The following is a 21283-nucleotide window of genomic DNA, read 5'->3' on the forward strand; positions in this document are numbered from 1 at the left end:
CAACTGGACCATTACTGGTTGCACACACTTCACATTTCCGGCACCATCTTCTTACATCATCTTTGCACCTGATGCACCGTCATGCAACTGACGCAATACTTCTGATACTTTACTTTTAGGTACAATCAACTGAAGCTTAGATTCTGTACCATCATCGTTCTCAAAGGTTCTATACAGAAGATCATCTTTTAGCACTATGCGATTCCATTGGCTTCATTCACTAAGACTTGACTTCCGGACTACATGCACTAATGTCTAGCCAAGTAGGTCTCTCATTTCGATGTATCTAATCCAATACTCTTTTTATACATGGATCATCTGCTTGGGCGTCTTGTAGCTGTTGAGGCTGCCATTGATCATTAATGACGGTGCACTGCACGGCCGTCTTAACTGAGCATCAGCATTTCAATGACTTTTTCCAGCCCGATGTTCGATCTGTTCTAGCTTTCTGACTGTTGTATTATTTTCTGGCAATTTACGGCGAATGTGAAATACGTCACCACCATTCCAACATCTGGTTTCGCATCTCTTCGGCATCGTGTTACGAACTACTTTCTGTACGATTTCCTTCAGACGTTTTTCTTTTTTTTTTCGTCGCTCTCTTCAGAGGTTCGTACTCGATAGCTCTGTGAAGCTCGACTAGCTGTTTCGTGTTCCAAGGCAATGGCGAGCGCTTCATCTAAAACGTTCGGTCTTGCGAGTTGTAAAGCTTTCTGTAGTTCACTGTCTCTCAACCCATTGACGAAGGTATCTACAGCAGTTTCTTCCAAAATGTTGTCTGGTACCTCCGGATAAGCCAACCGCGATATACGAGCAACATCTGCTTCAAATTCTTGCAAATTCTCACTTGCTCTTTGAATTCTACTTCTTATTTGTACTTTGTAGACTTGTTTTAGATGGACATCTCCGTAAAGTTTGTCTAGTCGAGTGAACAAGGTCTGGTAACATTTTTCTTGACTCTTAGGAATCGATCTTAGGATATCTGCAGCATCACCTCGTAAAGCAGCAGTCAAGGAAACAGCCTTTTCTTGTTTTGTCCAATGATTGGCTGTCGCAATAGCTTCAAATTGTCTAAGGTATATGGACCAAGAAGACTTTCCATCAAATGGTGGCAATTTGAATCTCATATTATGTGTCGTTTCGTCTCTAGGTGATTCTTTCACTACCGGATCTAAAACTACTGCATTAACTGGTGGTAGCACTTTCGTATTAGTTATGATGATCTCTAATTGTTTGATCGTCTCTTCTACCTCTTCTATCTTGTCGTTTACATTTTTCTGTATCTTATCGAATGTTCTAGAAACTTCTTCAAATTTCTCATTGTTCTGACTACATACTTCGTAGAATCTTCTAGAAACATTTTCGAATTTATTATCAATCAATTAATATCATTTATTATTATTAGAGAAACATTTTCAAATTTCTCATTTATTTTCGTCAAAACTGCTTCCTCTGATGATTGAAAATGGAATGTATCTGGGTCATCTCCATTCTTGTTGAGTACATCCTTCAGTCGTTATTGAACGATCTTCTTGGACCCGCTGCAGTCTTCATCGCGTTCTTCTAGTTGCTCACGCAACTGTTTTACTGAAAGTTGTACTAGCAGCATCTTTGGTAAGGCACACACGTACTTTTTAAATGTTCTTTTTTTTTACAAAGGTCACTACCGAACTACGCGGATGTTCCCGACGAACAATACTTTTCAAAAAGTTCAAAAGTCTTTTTTAAAAGTCACTGCTGAATTTATTTTTAAATCCCACTTGTGACACCACTGTATCGTTTTTAAATAAAACGAGCGGTTCGAATTTATATAAATATATTTATTTATAAGTTTACAGCACGATTATATCTTATCAACTAACTTAGCTAATATCGGAGCTACTTATATATACAAGTAATTATGGACTAGAATATTCTGGAATAGTCCACATCTATCTTCTCGTCGAAAGCGCATCGAAGACGGGCGCTATTGAAATGCCAACTTTTGAATATTCTAGATTTATCCTTCTAAGAGTTGTGACACGTACCACGCATCGAAGATGGGCTATTTCGTTACAATATTTTCTATATTTAGTGCTGAAGTCATTGCAATCTACGATTAGAAGCTTCGACTGATGTGTCACAATCGACAATTGATTCTGCAATAATTGTATCGGAGTCCTTGTCTGTTTTAAATTCATTAGTTTTGGCTATTTTTTCCTCATGATTTAGTTTGGAATTAATAACAGGAGAATTTTACTGTCATCATTGCATGTGGTTGTCATCACACAGACGAATTACATGCTATGGTTTTTCTGACGGGTATTCTCAAGTTAAAGTTGATTTCATGTAATCGAATGAACTATCTTACAATAAAGTCGTCACAGAAACACAACTGAACAATATTCGCAATATCGTTTTAAAGCCTTCTACTTTAAAATGTATAAATATGTATGAATTGTCAATATGAATGAGTCAGATAAAATTAAATGATTAGAAGAATTTTTCACCAAGTAACAAAATATAAAATTTGTTTGATTTTTTAATGTTTTGTATTTTAAGGACGATTTCCGAAGTGGAAACCAAAACTTCAAAAAATAAACTTTAATTTAATTTTAAACTTAAATTGTGGCTTATTCACAATAAAAATAGTAATTGCAAGTTTTTTTATGTACAGTTTGCTACAATTGAGTACAATATGTGCTAATAACCCTCATATCTTTTTCTATATCCAGGCAATAAAATTATTTTATTAGTTTATTGTAGCAACAAATGATTTTTTTTAAATTAATATCCAACACAAGCGTGTAATTTGTTTACATTTTAATGTTTTCCTACAACTCGTGTATTTCGATGTTAAGAAGAGCTACATCTTGAACATATTTGTTGTTCCCTCGTATTAGTGACGTATTATATTTACTATTTTATCAATAAGATATATTTAATCCACACTAAACAAATAGGAATTTCCTAGAAATTTTCTGTAAATTGTATTTATCTACAAGGTAAACTCTGAATAACAAAAGTGATAACGTTTAATTACTATTTTATTTATATATTTTCACATTTTCGATATTTAAGAAGTAATATATTTATTTGAAATAATTTTGATTTTGTATTAATAGATCGCATAGTTACCTGCCACCTCAACATGGCACCTACGAAAATCTAGCCTCGATATTTAACAATAATATGTTGGGCAGACCTCAAGCAGTTATCGTAGAAAATCCTAACATTACAAAGCACATAAAAAAAGTTTACGACGAACATGGAAATATTATTTACTGTATGCCTGCGAATATGAAACAGATACTGCAAGAAAATCAATTACCAAGTACAGGTAAGTTATCATCATTTTTAATGATCTATGTTGCCTTGGACATGCGTGACACATACTTTAAAATTTTATCGTACTTACTTAGTCCTAAGCCTTTCTACCGTTAGGTGTAAGGCTGGTGGGGTTAAGTTTTGCACTGTTGTCTCCATGCTATCCGGTCTTGTGTTAGATTTCGTGCACTTTCCCATGTCAATCCTTTCTTCTCAACTTCTTTTCTGATTTCGTCTACCCACCTAACTCTTGGTCTTCTTCGTTTGTTTTTCCCTTGTATTCTCGTTTCAAACACTCGTTTTGTTAATCTTTCATTCGACATTCTACACACGTGCCCGAACCATCTTAGTTGCCCCCCTACTATTTTTTCGTTTATTGGTTCTAGTTTTAGGTTTTGTCTGATTGTTTCGTTTCGTATTTTGTCTGTCCTCTTTCTGTTTGCTATTTTCCTCAGGAACCTCATTTCCATAGCATTGACTCGAGATTTTTGTCTCCCAGTCAATGTCCATGACTCGCTATTATACATGATTGTAGGTCTAACTACTGATTTAACGACTGCCGTTTTTACCTTCTCCGGTATTTCTTTTTTCCCCAAAAATGTTGTTTTGATAGTGTTAAATAAGCTTCCTGTTCGTCTTTTATTTCCATGTCTTGTTTACCGTTTGATTCAATTATTGCTCCTAGGTATTTAAAATGTTCCACTTGTTCTAGTTGTTTTCCGTTTAATTGTATTGCGTGTGTCTTTCTCTTATTTGAAATTATCATTGTTTTTGTTTTCTCTGTATTTATTTTCATATTTATGTTTGAAAGTTCTTCTTCTAGGATTTCAAGGTTGTTCTGTAGGTCTTCTCTGTTTTCTGCTATCAAAACCATGTCGTCTGCAAATAGAAGCTCTGATAGTTGAGTCTGTTTCATTTGCTGGTATCCTAATGTTAGTTTTCTCATTCTTCTCTTGGCTTTCTTTATGGCTTCGTCCAGTACCACTGAGAACAGCAGTGGGCTCAACACGCATCCCTGTTTGACGCCTTGACTTGTAGTAAATTCTTCGGATTCCTCGTTGTTGGTTCTCACCGTATTTGTATTATTATTGTACATATCCTTTATTACATCAATTGTTATCCTGTCAACTCCTCTTTCCTTTAATGTCCTCCATATGTCCTTTCTTTGTATTCTGTCAAACGCCTTTTCCAGATCAATAAAGCATATATGTATTTCTCTATTTTTATTGATTACTTTCTCACTTATTTGTCTTATTGTGAATATGTGGTCTTGCGTGCTTTATAAACTCTGAAGTGTAATGATGTATAACCGTTAAATTTGTAAAAATTAAGTATTGAATATTATGTATTGTGTATTATCAAATGTAAAACTGTATTTGTAATACCCTTATATTGTCCACAAGAAAACTGAATTCCTGTAGCTGGCTATATACCATGTATCACAAAAATGTATTTAAAAATTCATTTATAAAAAATATAATATTAAAAACCCTATCGGGCTACATCACAGAACGTTTTCGGAATTAATATTCCATCATCAGTGGTATCCTAAAAGTATAACATGGATGTACATGTTTGAATCCACTAAATACATGGGTAAAAACCCTTTAAATGTTGTAAAATTGAATTTGAGTTACATTATTTGATTTTATATACTAGGATGTTTAAGTTACAACAGGAATAGATAACATGGCAACGTAAGACTCCACTGAGGGTTGCTAGTCCTGAGACGAAGTGTCTACGAGGACTTGTTGATAGCAACATGTCAATAAACACATGTAATGAGTATAACTACTTAAGATTATGGCAGTTAATGAAATATTAAAGTATCCCAAATTTCAAACAGATCGACCAAATAGTTTCTAAGTTATTCAATTTTTTTTATCACGGAAAGCGATTATTTAAACAACTGTGCTTGCCCAAACAGTCACTTTAGAGGTATTTTATAAATCGCCATCGATTCTTTAAGGCATTATTTATAAGGTTTATTAAAAAAACTTCCAACATTTTATTAAATTTGTTATTAAAAAAGTTATTGAAAAAATGGCTGACTTGTTAGCTTCTAAATATTTATAATACCTTTTATATTTTTTTATGTCAAACGGTTGTAAGTAGGCTCAATAAAAAGCTGGTGAAGAAGCCCACTTTCCAAAAAAAAAACAGAACCTTCTATGACCAATAACAAGAAACAAGCTGAGATATTGCAGCGGACAGTTCTCCCCTCCACTTTTTCAGTGGCGGTATTTTACGAGTACCTTAATTTTAACGGGTTATAACTTTTTACTTCTTTAATGTATACGCCATCATTAGTTGGATCATAAAATTTAAATCTTCTTTTATTTTTTGTTCAAGTTCTAGCTCTTAATGTTAATAAACAATGGAAATATAGTTTTAATAAAAAAAATGATCTCTGATTTCCTATTGGTCATAAAAAGCTCTGTTTTTTTTGAAAAATGTTTTTTTTCACCAGCTTTTCATTGAACCTACATACAAGTGTATGACATAAAAAATGTTAGTTATTATAAATGTTTATAAGCTAAAAAGTCATCACTTTTTTAAACTGTTAAACGAAATTATAAATTGATATTTTGGATGGATTTACAAAATCCAGTTTTTTATTGTAAAAGCACATGTAAAGAGATTTAAATCACATATTTTTTAAATGTTGACAATATCAGAATTCTACCAGACAATTCTCTGGTAGAATTCTGATGTTGTCAACATTTAAAAAAATATGTGATTTAAATCTCTTTACATGTGCTTTTACAATGAAATTATAAATATTTTCTTCGACATTTTGACTTTCAACCTAAAAATCGTTTTTCAAAATACAAATTTGTGAAAAATTAAACAAAATGTTTTGTTTTTTGTTAAAATTTTAGCCGTAAAAATATTTACTACTGCTGTTTTTATTGTAGGATTTGTTGTAACACGGAATCAAAATGCTATGGTAGCCCATGATCACCATCTGAATAATTCCACAGAACCTATATATGAGAATATACCGTTGCCGTGGCAAAACGAAGGTGAGATGAGGGGAAGAACGCAGAGCATCCACTCCGCTCCCGAAATTAGCCAAGTCGTTAATCATTCTGTAGTCAACGCAGTTCAATCACAATTACAAAAATTGACCATCAACAATCAACAAGGTAATATTTATGTTTCATTATCAGAATTACGTCAAGTTCATATATGAAACGAGTCATCTGGAATTAATGAGATTGTTGTTGTGATTATTATATTACACTGACATATTTTGTGCGCATCATATAACTGATATTGTTATCGTATTATGATTAATTTCGAACATTTCGATTTTATTGCACTATATTGTTAGAAAAAGTGTCTAATTCTATTATAGCGTTTTTTTTATGTAAGTTAAATATTATTATTTCATTAATAATACAATGTGTTTAACGACATTTTTATAAATAATTTTAAATTCTGTCATAGGATTTTTACTATAAAATATTTATTGTACAAAAAATGTGTAGTGTGGAGGTAATTTTATGTCAAATTAATATAAATTGACACTCCAGAAATGCATTCTAACAAGGATACTTTAATATAATACGGTACTAATAAATTTAACCATTTACAGGTTGTTTAATGTAGCCTTCACAATTAGACTTATCTCTGGTTTGAAACCTTCTGAAAATTTGTACTTCTGCATAACTCTGCCTAATTTACACGTCTCAAATATTTACTACTTCCTATTATTTACGATAAAACCGGAAGTCGTCATCAACTCTGTTAGTTGGAATAGAACAGCTTGTACGATTTAATAGAATGTCTATTATTATATTGTTACATTTTGCTTAAAATTATAAACATATTTTGTATAAGGTACTACATATATACACTGCCGAGCAGAAAAATTATGGTCGTAAGTTGAATTTATTGAATATATTGAATATATTTGAAATTTTCATCTTATTCGTATTTTTTTCGGTTATGACATAACTTAATACTTGATTTTTTGAAAAAATTGTTATTGTTTCGATAAAACGGCCAAATTCCTAAAAGCTATTTTCAGCATCTTTTTGTTTCTGTTTTTTATCTGTCGATGGCAAATTGTTTAAGTAAACTACATTCATTTTACATATTCCCAATTGTCAATAGAAGCACGTGAAAGCCAAACAGGGTCGTACTGATGTGTATCATATGATTTTTTAAAATATTTTCTTTTGAAACTATTAGTGTAAGAATTTCTTGAAATTTAATCATTAAATAACAATTAAACTAAACTCTAAAAAATAACACGACCAGTAAATAACTATAACATAAATATAACACAATATATTAACTTAAAAATCAACACGATACAATTTGAATTTAAACATGCTGGCAAGTTTGGATCTGTAACATGAGAATCTGTCTGGCTTAAGGCAATAAATTATATTTAATAGCCTCTTGACGAATGAGACGGCGAATATCAACACGTGCTCATGTTTACAGATGGGAATTTGCTAAACGAATGAACTTTAGTAATTTTATTATTAATGTCTTGCAGTTAGCATAAATTCTGCTGTTATAGCAGTAATTGTGGCTTTTAGAAGATAGCGGCGGTCAGCGCAAAACTGCGAGAAGTGCTGATGTAAGTCGCTTGAGTGTGCAACGAGTAATACTACAGTACCAACGGATCGGTCTTCTCGTTCTGAAGAAACATGGTATATTGGATCTGCAAGAAGTGGAAAATGTACTCATAAGTGTGTGGACAGTTGGGAGGAGACTTGCTGCTACATTATCTTCTCGAACTAGAGATACTGGACCTTCGCTTTCCCATAAACATAAGATTGTCCGATTGAAGTTTACAAGAGAACACTTGACTTGAATAACTGCGGATTAGAATCTTGTATTCTTCTTCTTCTCTTCTTCTTTTTATGTAGACATGACTCGTTTTCGTGGTCTTTCTACTGATCGTCTTCCTATTGGGGAACCGTCTCTTTCCGTCTTTTCCACTCTGTTGTCATTCGGCTTATGTGATCGTTTCATTCTACTCTTCTATTTTTTACCCAATTCTTGATGTTCTAAACCTTGCATCTACGTCGTATATCTGTGCTTCTAGCTCTGTCCCATAGTGTCTTGTCATCAATTTTTCTAAATGTTTTCATCTCTGCTGTTTCTAACGTAATTTTTGTCCTCTCTGTGTCAGGCCGTGTTTCTGCCGCATATGTCATTATTGGTCTGATGACTGTTTTGTAAATTCTGCCTTTCGTTTCTTTCCCGATATTTTTATTTCTCCATATTGTTTCATTTAGGCAGCCTGCGGCTCTGTTTGCTCTATTCACTTGATCTTCCACTTCAGTTTCGAGCTTTCCGTAGCTAGATAATGTGATGCCTAGATATTTAAACTCCATCACTTGTTCTATTATCTGACCTTCCAGCTCCAATTTACATCTTTGTAAATTTGCTTTTATGATTATGCATTTTGACTTTTTTGGGGGAAATTAACATGTTAAATTTTCTTGCGGTTATATTAAATTAGTGCAGCATACGTTGTAAATCGTCTTCACTTTGAGAGAGTAGTATTGCGTCGTCTGCATAGCAGATTATTTTAAGTTGTTTTTCTCCCATTTGGTATCCTTTTTTAGTTCTTACTTTTTTTATTATTTCATCCATAATCAAGTTGAACAATAGAGGACTCAGGGAATCTCACTGTCTTATTTGTGCCATCTGCAATAGGGTCGGTCATTTCTTCTTCCACTTTTACTTTTATTGTGTTGTTTTGGTAGATATTTTCGATCGCAAGAGGTATCTCTCTTGCGTATTATAAGTGGACAACGTCCTTTAATTTGACACGGTCAAATGACTTCTTAAGGTCCACGAAACATAGCCGGTTTGTTGTATTCTAATGATTTCTCACTTGCCTCATTATAAATATAGTGTCGGTGCATGATCTTCTCGACCTAAAACCTTGTTGTTCTTCTGCTAGTGTTATAATTTCATTCAGTTTATTTGTTATCACTTTGGTTGTTAATTTTAGTGTTGTGTTTAATAAATTAATTCCTCTATAGTTTTCCCGGCCCGATTTGTCTCCCTTTTTGAAGAGAGGTATTAGGATGCTTGATCTCCATTCTTGAGGAATTCTGTTTTGTTCTATTATTTTTTGGATTAGTTTTATTAGCTGTTTGGTCAGATCTGGTCCCCCGTACTTTAGGAGTTCGTTCGGTATTCGGTCCTCTCCTGGTGATTTTTTTATTTCTTTAATGCTTCCTTTATCTCTTCCTCCTCAATATTTATTTCTTCGTTTGTCGTTACCTCTGGTGTTGGTGGTTCATTCTCGTCCCCTTTGGCAAATAGGGATCGAAGGTAGTCTACCCATGTTTCCTTCTGAATGTGTTTCGTTTTTATTAGTTCGTTCATCTCTTTTCTTTGTCCTCTGATCATTCTCCATATTTCTTTTTGTCTTCCGTAGAATTCGTGTTTCATCTGTTCTGAGAAGCTCTGCCAGTGTTCTCTTTTTATTTGTCTAACTATAGTATTCATTTTATTTCTGATTCGTTTATAGTGGCCTATATATGCCTGTTGTGTTTGTTGTGTTCTTTATTGTAAAAAAAATCTTTCTTCTTTTCTTCACATTTTGTCTTCACTTCCTCTCTAAACCCTGGTGTTTTCTTTTTTGATATGTTAGAGTCTTGTATTGACGTGTAAAATTGTGGCAACGACCAACCAAGAAAAATCGAGCGTGTACTTCCATTTGGACGAGAATCAGTGATGATATGCGGAGACATTTCTTTTGACGCTCGCATGGAGTTAGTCTTTATCAAGAATGGAACGTTGACTGGCAGGTTTTGAAAGATCATATTTTACCGTTCATAGTTCTTTTTGGAGACGACAAAGCATTTATTCATTATTATGCACGGCCACACACTTCTTGGATAATTACCGAGTATCTTGACGATGTTCAAACCACGCGAGTTGTTTGGCCTGTTCAGAGTCCAGCTTTATATCCCATTGAACATATTTGGGATGAGGACGGCAGACGTTTACGGAGACAGGTGTTCCCAGAAATTGTAGAGACTTTCGCGACATACTAATGCAGGAATGGGGCAGTCTTCCGCAAAATATGATCCAAAACATACCTCGTCGTTTTCAAGCTGTCAATTTCTATTGTTTCAACGAAAAATACATCAAAATAAAATTGTTCATTTTTATTTCTTACGTTAAAGTTTGAACAACAAAAACTGTTTTTTGTAAGTAATTCGTTTGTAAATTGTAAGTTGATTTTATATACTGTAAGTGCTTTTATACATTATAATTTTTATAACCTTTGACTAGAAAAATAAACTATTGGTGTTAAATCGGGGGAGAGCAGTGGCCATCTATGCGAAACCTAATGTGCAACCTACTTCCTTTTTGCTGAGGTAGATAGGTTTTAAACTATGAATTTTTAGTCTATGAATTCAGTGGCGTAGTAATTTATTGTTGATAAAAATTCCCAGTTTTCGACCACAAGAAAGTATCTTTGTTTGCCATAAAATTCGAATTAAAAAATATTAAAACGTTGTCAGGAAGTAGACCTTTTACTACTTGACATTAAAAAGATGATTAAAATCCGTTAATAATTGTCCAGGGATGTTTACAACCTAACTGGGCCCCACTGTATAACTTTATAAATAGACTGATTATATAAATATAATTTGTTATTACCCCGATAAATGATTAATAATTTGTAGGTAGCCGAGAAAATCTTTATGTAAATATCGACCGATTCAAATCGCCTTCCAAAACCGACTTAACTGCCCATAATTCAAGTTCACATAACCTAAATGAAACTCGTTCCGTCCATGGTCTTGACAATACGCAAATGTCAAACATTCAAAACGTTACTGATTCGCCTAAACCTCTTGACAAATCTTACGTCAAAGCCTCATCAAGTTTGAATAATAGTGGTTCATCTTTTATTGATACGAGTAACAGTATAGTGAGCGAAAGCTATAATGATACTAATTCAATATCGAATGCGAGTTCGACTAAATCGAAAAAGAAACGATGGGGGATTTTGATGGGAAGGAGTAAGTCGGGAGAAAAGGTTAAAAGCGCTACTTTAGGAAGGGAGAAGAAGAAGAAAGAGGAAGATCAAAATCAAGGAAACAATAGACATAGATGGTCTACTGGTTTGCCGAGATTCAATCCTCTACCACCATCTATAAGTAAAGAAACAATGGTAAGTTGATAGCGACAATTATTATTCAATCCCATATATTTTAATATCCCTTTCAGGCCCAAATTATTTTTATCAGCGAAAAAAAAAATTTGTCTTGCTTAATTGTAGCTAATTTTGCTCTATTGAACTCAGATATAACATTTTTTTGTTAAATTTTTACTTTATTTGGAAATGTCCATTCCAAGTGTCCATTTAGATACAATGTGTCTAAATAAATGAAAAGCTCAAAAAAATTATTAACTTACAATTGTTTGTGGTGGAAATGTGTAAAACAATTGCTTCCTTTGTTCACGACACTTAGTGCAAAACACATGAGTTTTTCCTTTATAGCCAATGTTTTTACAGCGTGTAGCTTCTTTGTGATCATCGTATTCAGGATAGTGATCGAATAAATCAGTTTGAATTTCCCTCAATGGTCTATATTCGCTAGGAGTTTTTCTGAGTGTTATTATTGGAGAGTTTTACTTGAAAGTTTCATAACTTCTGGACTTTTAATCGTGATATCATTTTTCTAAATTTATCCCACCTTTCGACTTTATCTTCTTTGCTCTTGCCTATAAAATTGAATCCCATTACAACTGGTTTATTTTCTTGCCAGTGACGATAGAACTCTCTTCATCATTAACTACTTCTTCATTGAACCCCATTTCTTTCATGTTAAATTCTTTTGTTTTTATGAAAGAGGTTTTTTGAAACCTTATCCACTCCAATAGTTCCAGCTGCAAAATTTTTTTTTTTTTTTCATATATAGCCTAAGATCCCACTGTAAGACCACTACGTTCATAACGTAGTTCATCAAACTCACATTTTTATATATAGATTTAAAATTAGGAGAATACATTGATAATAGGTTGCCAGTCAAAAAGTGGCCGCAAATATTTTTAATTCAATTTATAGTAATTAATTTTTGACAAATTTTTTATTTTGTTCGTTTATTTTTTAAATAAAATACGCTGCTCATGACGTATATGCATGTTTTTTATATCAAATTAAAGCTAATTTTTTTCTTAATATGATGATATAAGTTTACCTGAGAAAAAATGGTCGAAAATTAGGGTTGCCAGCTGTTAAAAACGCGAGGTATCAAAGATAAAATAAAAAAAGACAGCTAGCGCGCGACTCTACTGGTTTGAAGTGTCAGAATATACATATTATTTATTATTACTTGTCAAACCAGTGTTGTTCAAACTTTTCAAACTTGTCGTTGCGCGCTAACTTTATGGCGTCGTAAACTAGAAGCATTAGACAATTTTTTTATGGACATCAACTGAAATAAAGAATCAATCAAATTTTAAAATCAAATTATCTACTCCACCGAAAATACCCTTTTGGAAGAAAAAACGTACTAACATGGATTATAATAAAAATTGATTATCCACTCTCATTTAGAAATAAGGAATCCAACAAAGGATCCTGAAACACTCACAAGAGATGGGTTGTTATACGACGAATGTTGTATAACAATAATACCATATCTTTAAAAGAGTTATCAGAAATATTTAAAAGGATAGAAAATAAGTACAACATTACAACCAAATTTAAAACAACCAATACACTGAAATTCATTTTATGCAAAACCAAACTCAACGACATACAAAAAAATCAGAGAACTGTATTTATAAAATACCAGACCAGAGGCCCAAAGGCATCTATTCTCAACTATAACAATCACAGAAAGATCAGAATTAGATAAATCCGAGAGTATAACACCTCTCAGAATTTTAAGCTCCAAAAATGTAAAATGGCTGATGCCTATAAGAGCAAGGCCAAGTAAGTCATCTGTCAAATTTCCTTTCCTACCACAATAAACCTTTATAGAATAAACATCCTTTTTACTTCAGAATTTTTTGAAACCGATTTCCGAATTAAAAAAACAAAAACGTCAAATGTCAATAAAGAATGTAATTTTCGTTACAATTAATTGTGGTTTAATCACATCTAAAAAATATCTCTGAAGAAAATTTAAGTACGTAACTTCTATCAATTAAGAGAGCTAACAGCAGCAACTGAAAGAATTGGAGTACATATAAACCCAAGTAAATCCAAGTTTATGCTGGCTAAAACATACAAAGAGCTGGGAATGGGGAGTGGTGATGAGAATATCGTTGCTCCCAACTGTAAAATCCAAGCACATAACAGAACAGTTTGGCGCAGAAACCTTGAGAAGGTCAAAGCCCTCTAAGAACTGTAGCACCTCTGATGATAATGAACGGTTCATCATAATAAAAAAACCGTTTATACAATTGAAAAGGTCGGCACATCCACCGCACCGATCAATGAATTCCGTCCATAACCCGCAATAAGAAAGCTATGGTTGCACCAAAAATTAAATGTTTTTTTTAATTCAGTATTGTTTACTGATATGTAATGGATTTTCCATTCTACTAAATTTGCGAGTTTTATATTTGGTTGATAGTATGTGTGGTTACATTTTCATAATCTTAAATTTTATGAATTAATTTGGCTAAAATTACCACTTACTTAAGTGTAAACTAAATATAAAGCTATAAACTTTGTACGGAATTATTAAAATCTCGTTAGGGCAATTTATCACGTTGTCTTTACTCTAATCTATTGCAGGTTTTTTTAGAATTCAATTTCGACTTGTGCAAAGTAGACATAAAATTTTCAATGAAACAGTAGTGAATTACGTTAACATTGTCAATTTTTTTTGCAGTGCCAACTGTTAGAAAACAAACTCGCAGATAGTCAATTATTTTTCGAATTTGATAAAATTCCGAAGAAGAAACAGAACGCTGAGTTCAAAACCGCTCTTTTACCTGAAAATGCAGCTTTCAATAGATTTAAGGACGTGCTTCCATACGAAGATAATAGATTAAGGCTTACACCTACAAAAAATAATAAATATGGATACATCAATGCATCTCACATCACAGTAAGTACATTATGGTTTTTTCTTTCAATTCGTAACTTTTATTAACAAACCTAACTCACATTATTAAAAACCATAACATGGAATGGAAAAATCATGTAATTAAATAATTCTCAATCTTAACAATGTAAAAACGTATTGCTGGGAACTACTACATATTTCTCCAATTTTATCATCTTGACTGATACTTTTCTGTACCTCTGTACTCTGTACACCTTGACGAGTTTTTCAGATGTTTTCAAAAAATGTTTGAAAAAATATAGTAATTTTGAGGGGTAACTGATGACGGGTAGACCCAGAAACACGTGTTAGGGAGTGGTAAGAGACTCAGATTAAATCGAAACGCAACCATTTTCGTATATGTAATTATCGATTATAAGTTCGATCATCCTATGATTTGAATTTTCAGGCAACTGTAGGCAGCAAACAAAGGTTTTATATAGCAGCTCAAGGTCCTACAAGGCAAACGTTACCTCATTTTTGGCAGTGTATATGGGAAGCTGAAGTATATCTAATGGTGCAGCTTACAGATCCAAGTGAAGATTTAACTTATTTACCAGACGCAGGGGAGAGGTGTATTGATGTTGATCAGGTAACGTCACAAACCTTTAGTAAATAAAAACGTTAGTAAAACGGTGTTAAATATCCAGAATAATTTTTTTTAGTTACAATCGAACCAATTTATTTCTATACTCTTACTTCGTTTAAGAGTGAAACTTCGGAAAATATTTGATAGGTTTCTTTTTCATTCGACATCTGGTTAGAATTGAATAATAGGCTTGTGTTAAGAGTGAGACGGATGGGTGAGACGAGTGAGTTTATAGATAAGATAAATATTGATATAAACTTGGATTAAAACAATTTTCAATTTAGCATATTTCCGTTGTTTCTGTTGCCGTATTTTAAATCTATCAGAATAAACTAGGATTAGTCGGGCTTTATTAGCAGACCACTAATAATAGTCGGTACGCCAATCCCAGTCCGAACTGTCTAGTGAAGTTAGTAATTTTTTTTTGCGAAGTTAGTTACTTTTTGACAGACTAGAAGTTACTGGAAATTACTACACAACCAAGCACACGTGCTCATAGCGTATTACATTAGAGTATTTCGTCGACCTTTTTTGCAAACTTTTACTAATATTCTATTATTCATATCAGAAAGTAGTTTTAGACGACCCGGGATTTTACTTTTTTTATCTAACGTACTTTATTATGTGGATTATATAACACAATATTCAGTATGTTTTGTGATTATATATCATTTGAAATATTGCTTATTTCGCATTATTATCATCACTTTTAAAAAAATAATAAATTAACTGGAATTTATTAAAAATATTCAATATTCAAAAGCAAGTCAAACACAGCCATAATTCAAAGATACCAATCAAAAATACTCCGAAAGATAGCTGATGTACTTTGGTATGTGTCAAACCTAACACTTCATGAAGACCTAAGAATCCCATTCGTACAGGATGTAATCACTAAATACAGCACGAAGCATCATGAAGCACTGGAATCGCATAGTAACCCCTTACTCCAACCTCTGCTAGAACACCAAGCCAATAGGAGACTTAAAAGGAACTGGCCAGCTGACCTGAAAACCGGTTAAAGAGGTCTTGTCACTGGAGAAGACCTCACCTCTTCCGCGTACATTAAGTACAATGTAGCGAATTGTGTGACTGTAGCGAAATTTTATTATGCCCGGATTGGCTTTTTCATATCGCAAAAACTTGATTTCAACATATTTGACTGTGTTTCCACTCTCGTCTTTCAGACGATTTTTAATTGTGAGTTTTGAGAGATCTTTAAGATCCAACATATCAGACAAATGCAGCTGTTTGACATGGTAGGGTTTGTCGGAACTTCTGTTTTTTTTTATCTGACTCTTTTCATTATATTCATCCACTCCATAACAGAATTAACTGACTCATGCCTTTTTTCCTTTTAATGGCATTATGCATTATATATAATATTCTTTGGAAGTCATTAACCCACTACATTAAAGCTGTACCAATTTCATAGCTGCCTCTTCTACCATTCACCTCAGACCGCAGCATGCAATATACTTCGTTTGGAAACTGTGACTCATAAACAGGAAAATTATAAAGGCAGAGTTTACGACAGTAATATAACAGAGACTATTCACAAGACGGTATTTGAAGAACACTCTGTAAGTCAAGCGTTGCAGACATCAATGTGGGGTCATTTTCAGAGCTGATCTTATCTTTTTACTTTTTCTTTCTAAGTGGGCGTTGTATTTTTGTTCTAATTCAGGTGTTACAGAATCTATTCGTTTTGCGCTCCTAAATTTATTACAGAGGATATATTGATCCTTTTTTTGGCAAGAAAAATGAAAAAGTGTAACATTCGCAAAAAAAATTTCTGTACTTCTTACTCACCGGTATTCGAATATTCGCATTACAATGAACGTATACAAGGAAAATATATATACAAATACTGATCCTATCGATTTCCGAAAAATTTTGACTGCATTTAAATTTACAAGATTAACAGTTTACTAGTTGTGGGGCCTTTGTTGGCTGTATACCTTTTTTTTGTTTTATAGGCAAACAGTTATATTTTCTTCTCAATAGTTTTTATATATCGAGAAAACGCTTTCCTTAGAGATGTATTCTTATCATGATTCCCAACAGAATTATAGATGTCGCTTATTTCTTTTATATTTGTTAATTCTTGATACTACATAAACTCATTACTACTTTCTGAGATATCAGTTTGGACCCAGTTCCTATCTTTAACTAAGTTGGCTTCGGATTTATCCTACAAATATTTATTACTTATTGTTTTTGAAACTAAATCAACAGCACAAATGATATTTCAAACAATAGGAACTTGAAATTAAATGAGCCAGTCTTACTGTAAATTCATACAGACTTCCTTTTCCATAATTTGCTCTGTCGGCAACATTTTCTTGCATGTTAACATATGATTACTTGTCAAATCCTTAAAATTCATACAGTAGGTAAATAATAGTTACATACAAATTAATATAAACATACTTACCACGTTATATACATCTATTTCATTCGAAATCATGGATGTATTGTCATCTCAAACTATATCAGATTGCACCATTTTGCTACAAGGACTCTCATAGTCCAAAAAGTTTTTGGCGTTTCCGATCTACTGCCTCACAGTCATGCAAGATATGATTGACCGTTTCAGCTTCTCTGCTACAAAGTCTACAGCTTAAGTCTCCATGAAACAGCTCCATGGTATACATTTGTCCATTGGTATCGAATGTTCAGTAAAAAGTCGCTGTTCGGCTTCTGAACTGTGCATATAATTTAGTCTTAATTGTTTAAACATTCTTGATGTATAATATTGATTCTGTATATGAACTTTCTTCTATTAAAATAATCACATGCCAGTTTGAAATCAATGAGTATGTATGTCAGTATTTCATATTCATAGCATTCTACTATTGACTATTTTAGTAAATAGATTAGTTTAGTTGGTTTAGTTTTACAGAAATCTCATTGTTACTCACTTTATTTCCACTATTTTTTCAAGGTTATTTATCAATTAAAATATAGTCCACAAATAAAACATATAAATAATTTTTTGACACCAATTGAAACTGATTTTTCACTAACCTATACTAAATATATACTCCTATCAACGAAATGATCGGAAGTTCGGCATTATGTAACCTAAATGTTTCATTAAATTATTTTTTTTTACTTTATTTTTATTTTATTACATTTAATAGGACTACCAGATATGGTGGGAGTTCTCACAGAAAACAGGTCATTGTGTTACCAGTAAAGTACGATTGTGTCATGTAGCTTCAAGACGATATCGTACAATATGGCATCTACATTATACGGACTGGGGCGATCAAGGCTGCCCTAACTCTGTTGCTCATTTTTTGGGATTTCTAGAAGAGATGCAGTCCGTCCACCAACATTCTATGGGAGAAATTCCACCTGGGCATAACAAAAATCCACCTATTCTCGTTCATTGTACGGCAGGAGTCGGAAGAACAGGACTTACCATTTTATGTGATTTGTTGTTATATACTGTTGACCATAATCAGGTACGTTACTGAATTAGATATTAAACAAAATAGGTATATACTGAGAAATTGATTATATTAATAGAAAAAAATATATAAATAAACATATATAAAATATATAAATAAATAAACGAACTTTGTAAAGTTTTATATAAATTCATATATAAAATTAAAAACCTTTTTTTTTGTTATGACTACGAGCTCCTTCCCATATCAGTTGGCCCAATGTTAGACTGATAAGAAAATTAAATTTTAGAGAACAAAAGTAAAAGCGCAGCGTAAATTTTAGAAGTTTATATGCATCGAACAGCATTTTTGAATTTACTAATTATAGAAAATATTTTATAACGCAATGAAAACTATTGATTAAACAGAGTAATAATAAATTTAAAAAAAAAACGCGTAGAATATGTAATATTAATAAAAAAAATGTGAAAGTTTACCACTGAGTTACATTCCCTTTATTTTTAATGACATTCACAATTCTTCGAGGCATAGTTTTTACCAAGTTCTTTCAAAATTCTAATGTAAACGAATCCCATATTTCTTGCAATTTTTCCTTCAATTCGTTGACGGACCTGGCAGGATGTTTTCTCAAAGCTTTTTTCATTTTGCGCCACAAAGTCTGTATCGGGGACAAGTCCCGACTGTAAGAAACCCATTCCAGAAGTGGTATGCCAAGGTCTTCAATCTATTTTAAACTCTTTTTTAAGGTATGACAATCTGCGCTGTCCTGTTGAAAGACAAAATCTTCTGCTGATGTTAAACGGTGTCCCCTAATAGGTAAAAGAGATTCTTCTAAAATATTTAAATATTTGTCCTTGTTTACAATCCTATCGATAAAATGTAACTTTCCCACACCTTTAAACGACATGCTGCCCCAGATAATGACAGATGCAGGAAATTTGACTTTTCTCTTCAGACAGTCGTTGTTTATTGTATCGGACGTTAATGGGTTAATGCACATATAGAATGTGGAACGAATAAACTATTTCTCTCATTACAATTCTTTCCAAGAACGTAAATATATAGACCAGCGAAATGTTGATAAGTTTACCGATGTTTCAAACTATTAAATGAACTCGTGAATCGCACCAATTTATATTGTTACGGGGGCAAATTTCATGGAACTATCATCACCATCATCATCATTGGTGCTACAGCCCTATAAAAGAGCCTCGACCTTCCCAAGTCTATTACGCCAGTCAGTTCTATCCATTGCCAACTGTTGCCAGTTTGCTGCGCCTATTTGTCTACCATCCTCATCTACACCATCCCTCCATCTGAGTGTTGGTCTACCCCTACTTCTACTTCCCACAGGTTGTGTCATAAGGATTCTTCTAGGAGGGTTGTTCTGCTGTGATCTTGCCAGATGTCCTGCCCATCTTAGTCTTCGTATGGAACTATCATACTTTTCATTTATTTACATTGGCGAAGAATACACAATTTGTAGACCTTTAATTAAAAATTGTTTGACTTTTGACAACTAGCTTTGCAGAAAAATAAAAAAAAATCGGCCTGGCGTACTGTATAGTCCTCTACTTTATAAACCAATTAAAAATTAACAGTTTTCAATTAAATATCTATTTTTTATCAAAATTTCATCCTTTACAAATTTCTATATGTCCTTTATATAATTAATATTTTATAATTTTCAGGAGGTCTGCATACCGAGGGTCGTGGGTCTCCTGCGCCACCAACGTGCCTATATGATACAAACAATAGCGCAATATCGGTTTGTTTATTCACTGCTAATACATTATCTTAAACAGACTAGGTTAATATAGCACTTTCGTTTTGTTTACCCAGTGTGTGCGTGCAATTTTTATGATATTTTATTGTATTAAACGAGATGATCTTTTAGATTTAGAAGCTTATTTTTGAAATGTGATACATAATTCGATCATTTACAAAGAATAATTATTCTGCGAGTGAATTTTTTTATGAGTTATAAGTTTTGCAAAATAAACCAAAGTTGCTGTCATGACAAATTAACCCAAGTTTAATGGATTTTAATGAAAAATATGTTTAAAAGTTTTCGGTTAATTTTTAAATATTTTCTTGGTATATCTCCTCAATTTCATTTAGAAGTAGTTTTTTTAATATTTAAGTTGAGTAAAAATTAAAACCTAAACAACGCAATGCTGTTGTTTCGACAATTTTGTCTAAAGATGTTTAATGTTAAATTATAAAAAAAAGTTGGTGGTCAACCAATTAGGTACAATTTCAAATGTTTTTATTTTTATTTATTATGTTTATCATACATTGTGACATTTATCTTTACTGTTACTATGTTCACTCATTTGGACAATTTGAACAAATTTATTCATTATTAATTATATCCTTTTTTTAATTTCATTCCTCACATCAATATAATCATTCTTATTTCCTCATTGTCTTTTTTTAACTATCCAACATTGAGTGCTGTATATCTTAGCTATTTTTATGACAATTTTGCAATGCAATTCCATCGGTTTCGATCATATTGATTGACCAGAAAGAAATACTTAACAATCGGACAACACTGCCTATTATTTAGTAATGATTTCTGGCACTTTTTTAGAAATTATATCGTAGTAGTCAGTCGAAACTGATGTATATTATGATATTCAAAAGGAGCTTTTCAATCGCTGAAGTTTTAAAAATTAACCGTAAGCTCTGTTTTATTTGATGGTCATTTATTGTTAATTAAAATACAGTCATCAAAAATCTCTAGGAATAATTTATAAAAATTTTAATATTATCTTATTTATTGACGAAAATTACTCATGTTTTAAATGTTGTACTTTTGTATTTAAAAATATATTTTAAAAGTTTAACCACTTTTCCTACCAACCTTTATTTGAATATCATTGAAATATATCATTGAAAAA

General features: G+C 32.5%; 1 protein-coding gene across 2 annotated transcripts in view; it reads left to right on the forward strand.

The window, feature by feature from the left end:
* Positions 1–20273, forward strand: part of Pez (protein tyrosine phosphatase non-receptor pez) — a 34614-nt gene extending 14341 nt beyond the window's left edge. For both annotated transcript variants that reach the window (XM_072535357.1, XM_072535359.1), the window contains exons 8-14: positions 3105–3319; positions 6225–6455; positions 10986–11476; positions 14154–14372; positions 14779–14961; positions 18105–18431; positions 20069–20273. In XM_072535357.1, the coding sequence (XP_072391458.1) occupies positions 3105–3319; positions 6225–6455; positions 10986–11476; positions 14154–14372; positions 14779–14961; positions 18105–18431; positions 20069–20197 (1795 nt within the window). In that variant the 3' untranslated portion in view covers positions 20198–20273. The remainder of the gene's footprint in view (positions 1–3104; positions 3320–6224; positions 6456–10985; positions 11477–14153; positions 14373–14778; positions 14962–18104; positions 18432–20068) is intronic.
* Positions 20274–21283: the final 1010 nt, after the last annotated feature.

The sequence above is a fragment of the Diabrotica undecimpunctata genome, chromosome 6, assembly GCF_040954645.1.
Source record: "Diabrotica undecimpunctata isolate CICGRU chromosome 6, icDiaUnde3, whole genome shotgun sequence".
NCBI lineage: Eukaryota > Metazoa > Arthropoda > Insecta > Coleoptera > Chrysomelidae > Diabrotica > Diabrotica undecimpunctata.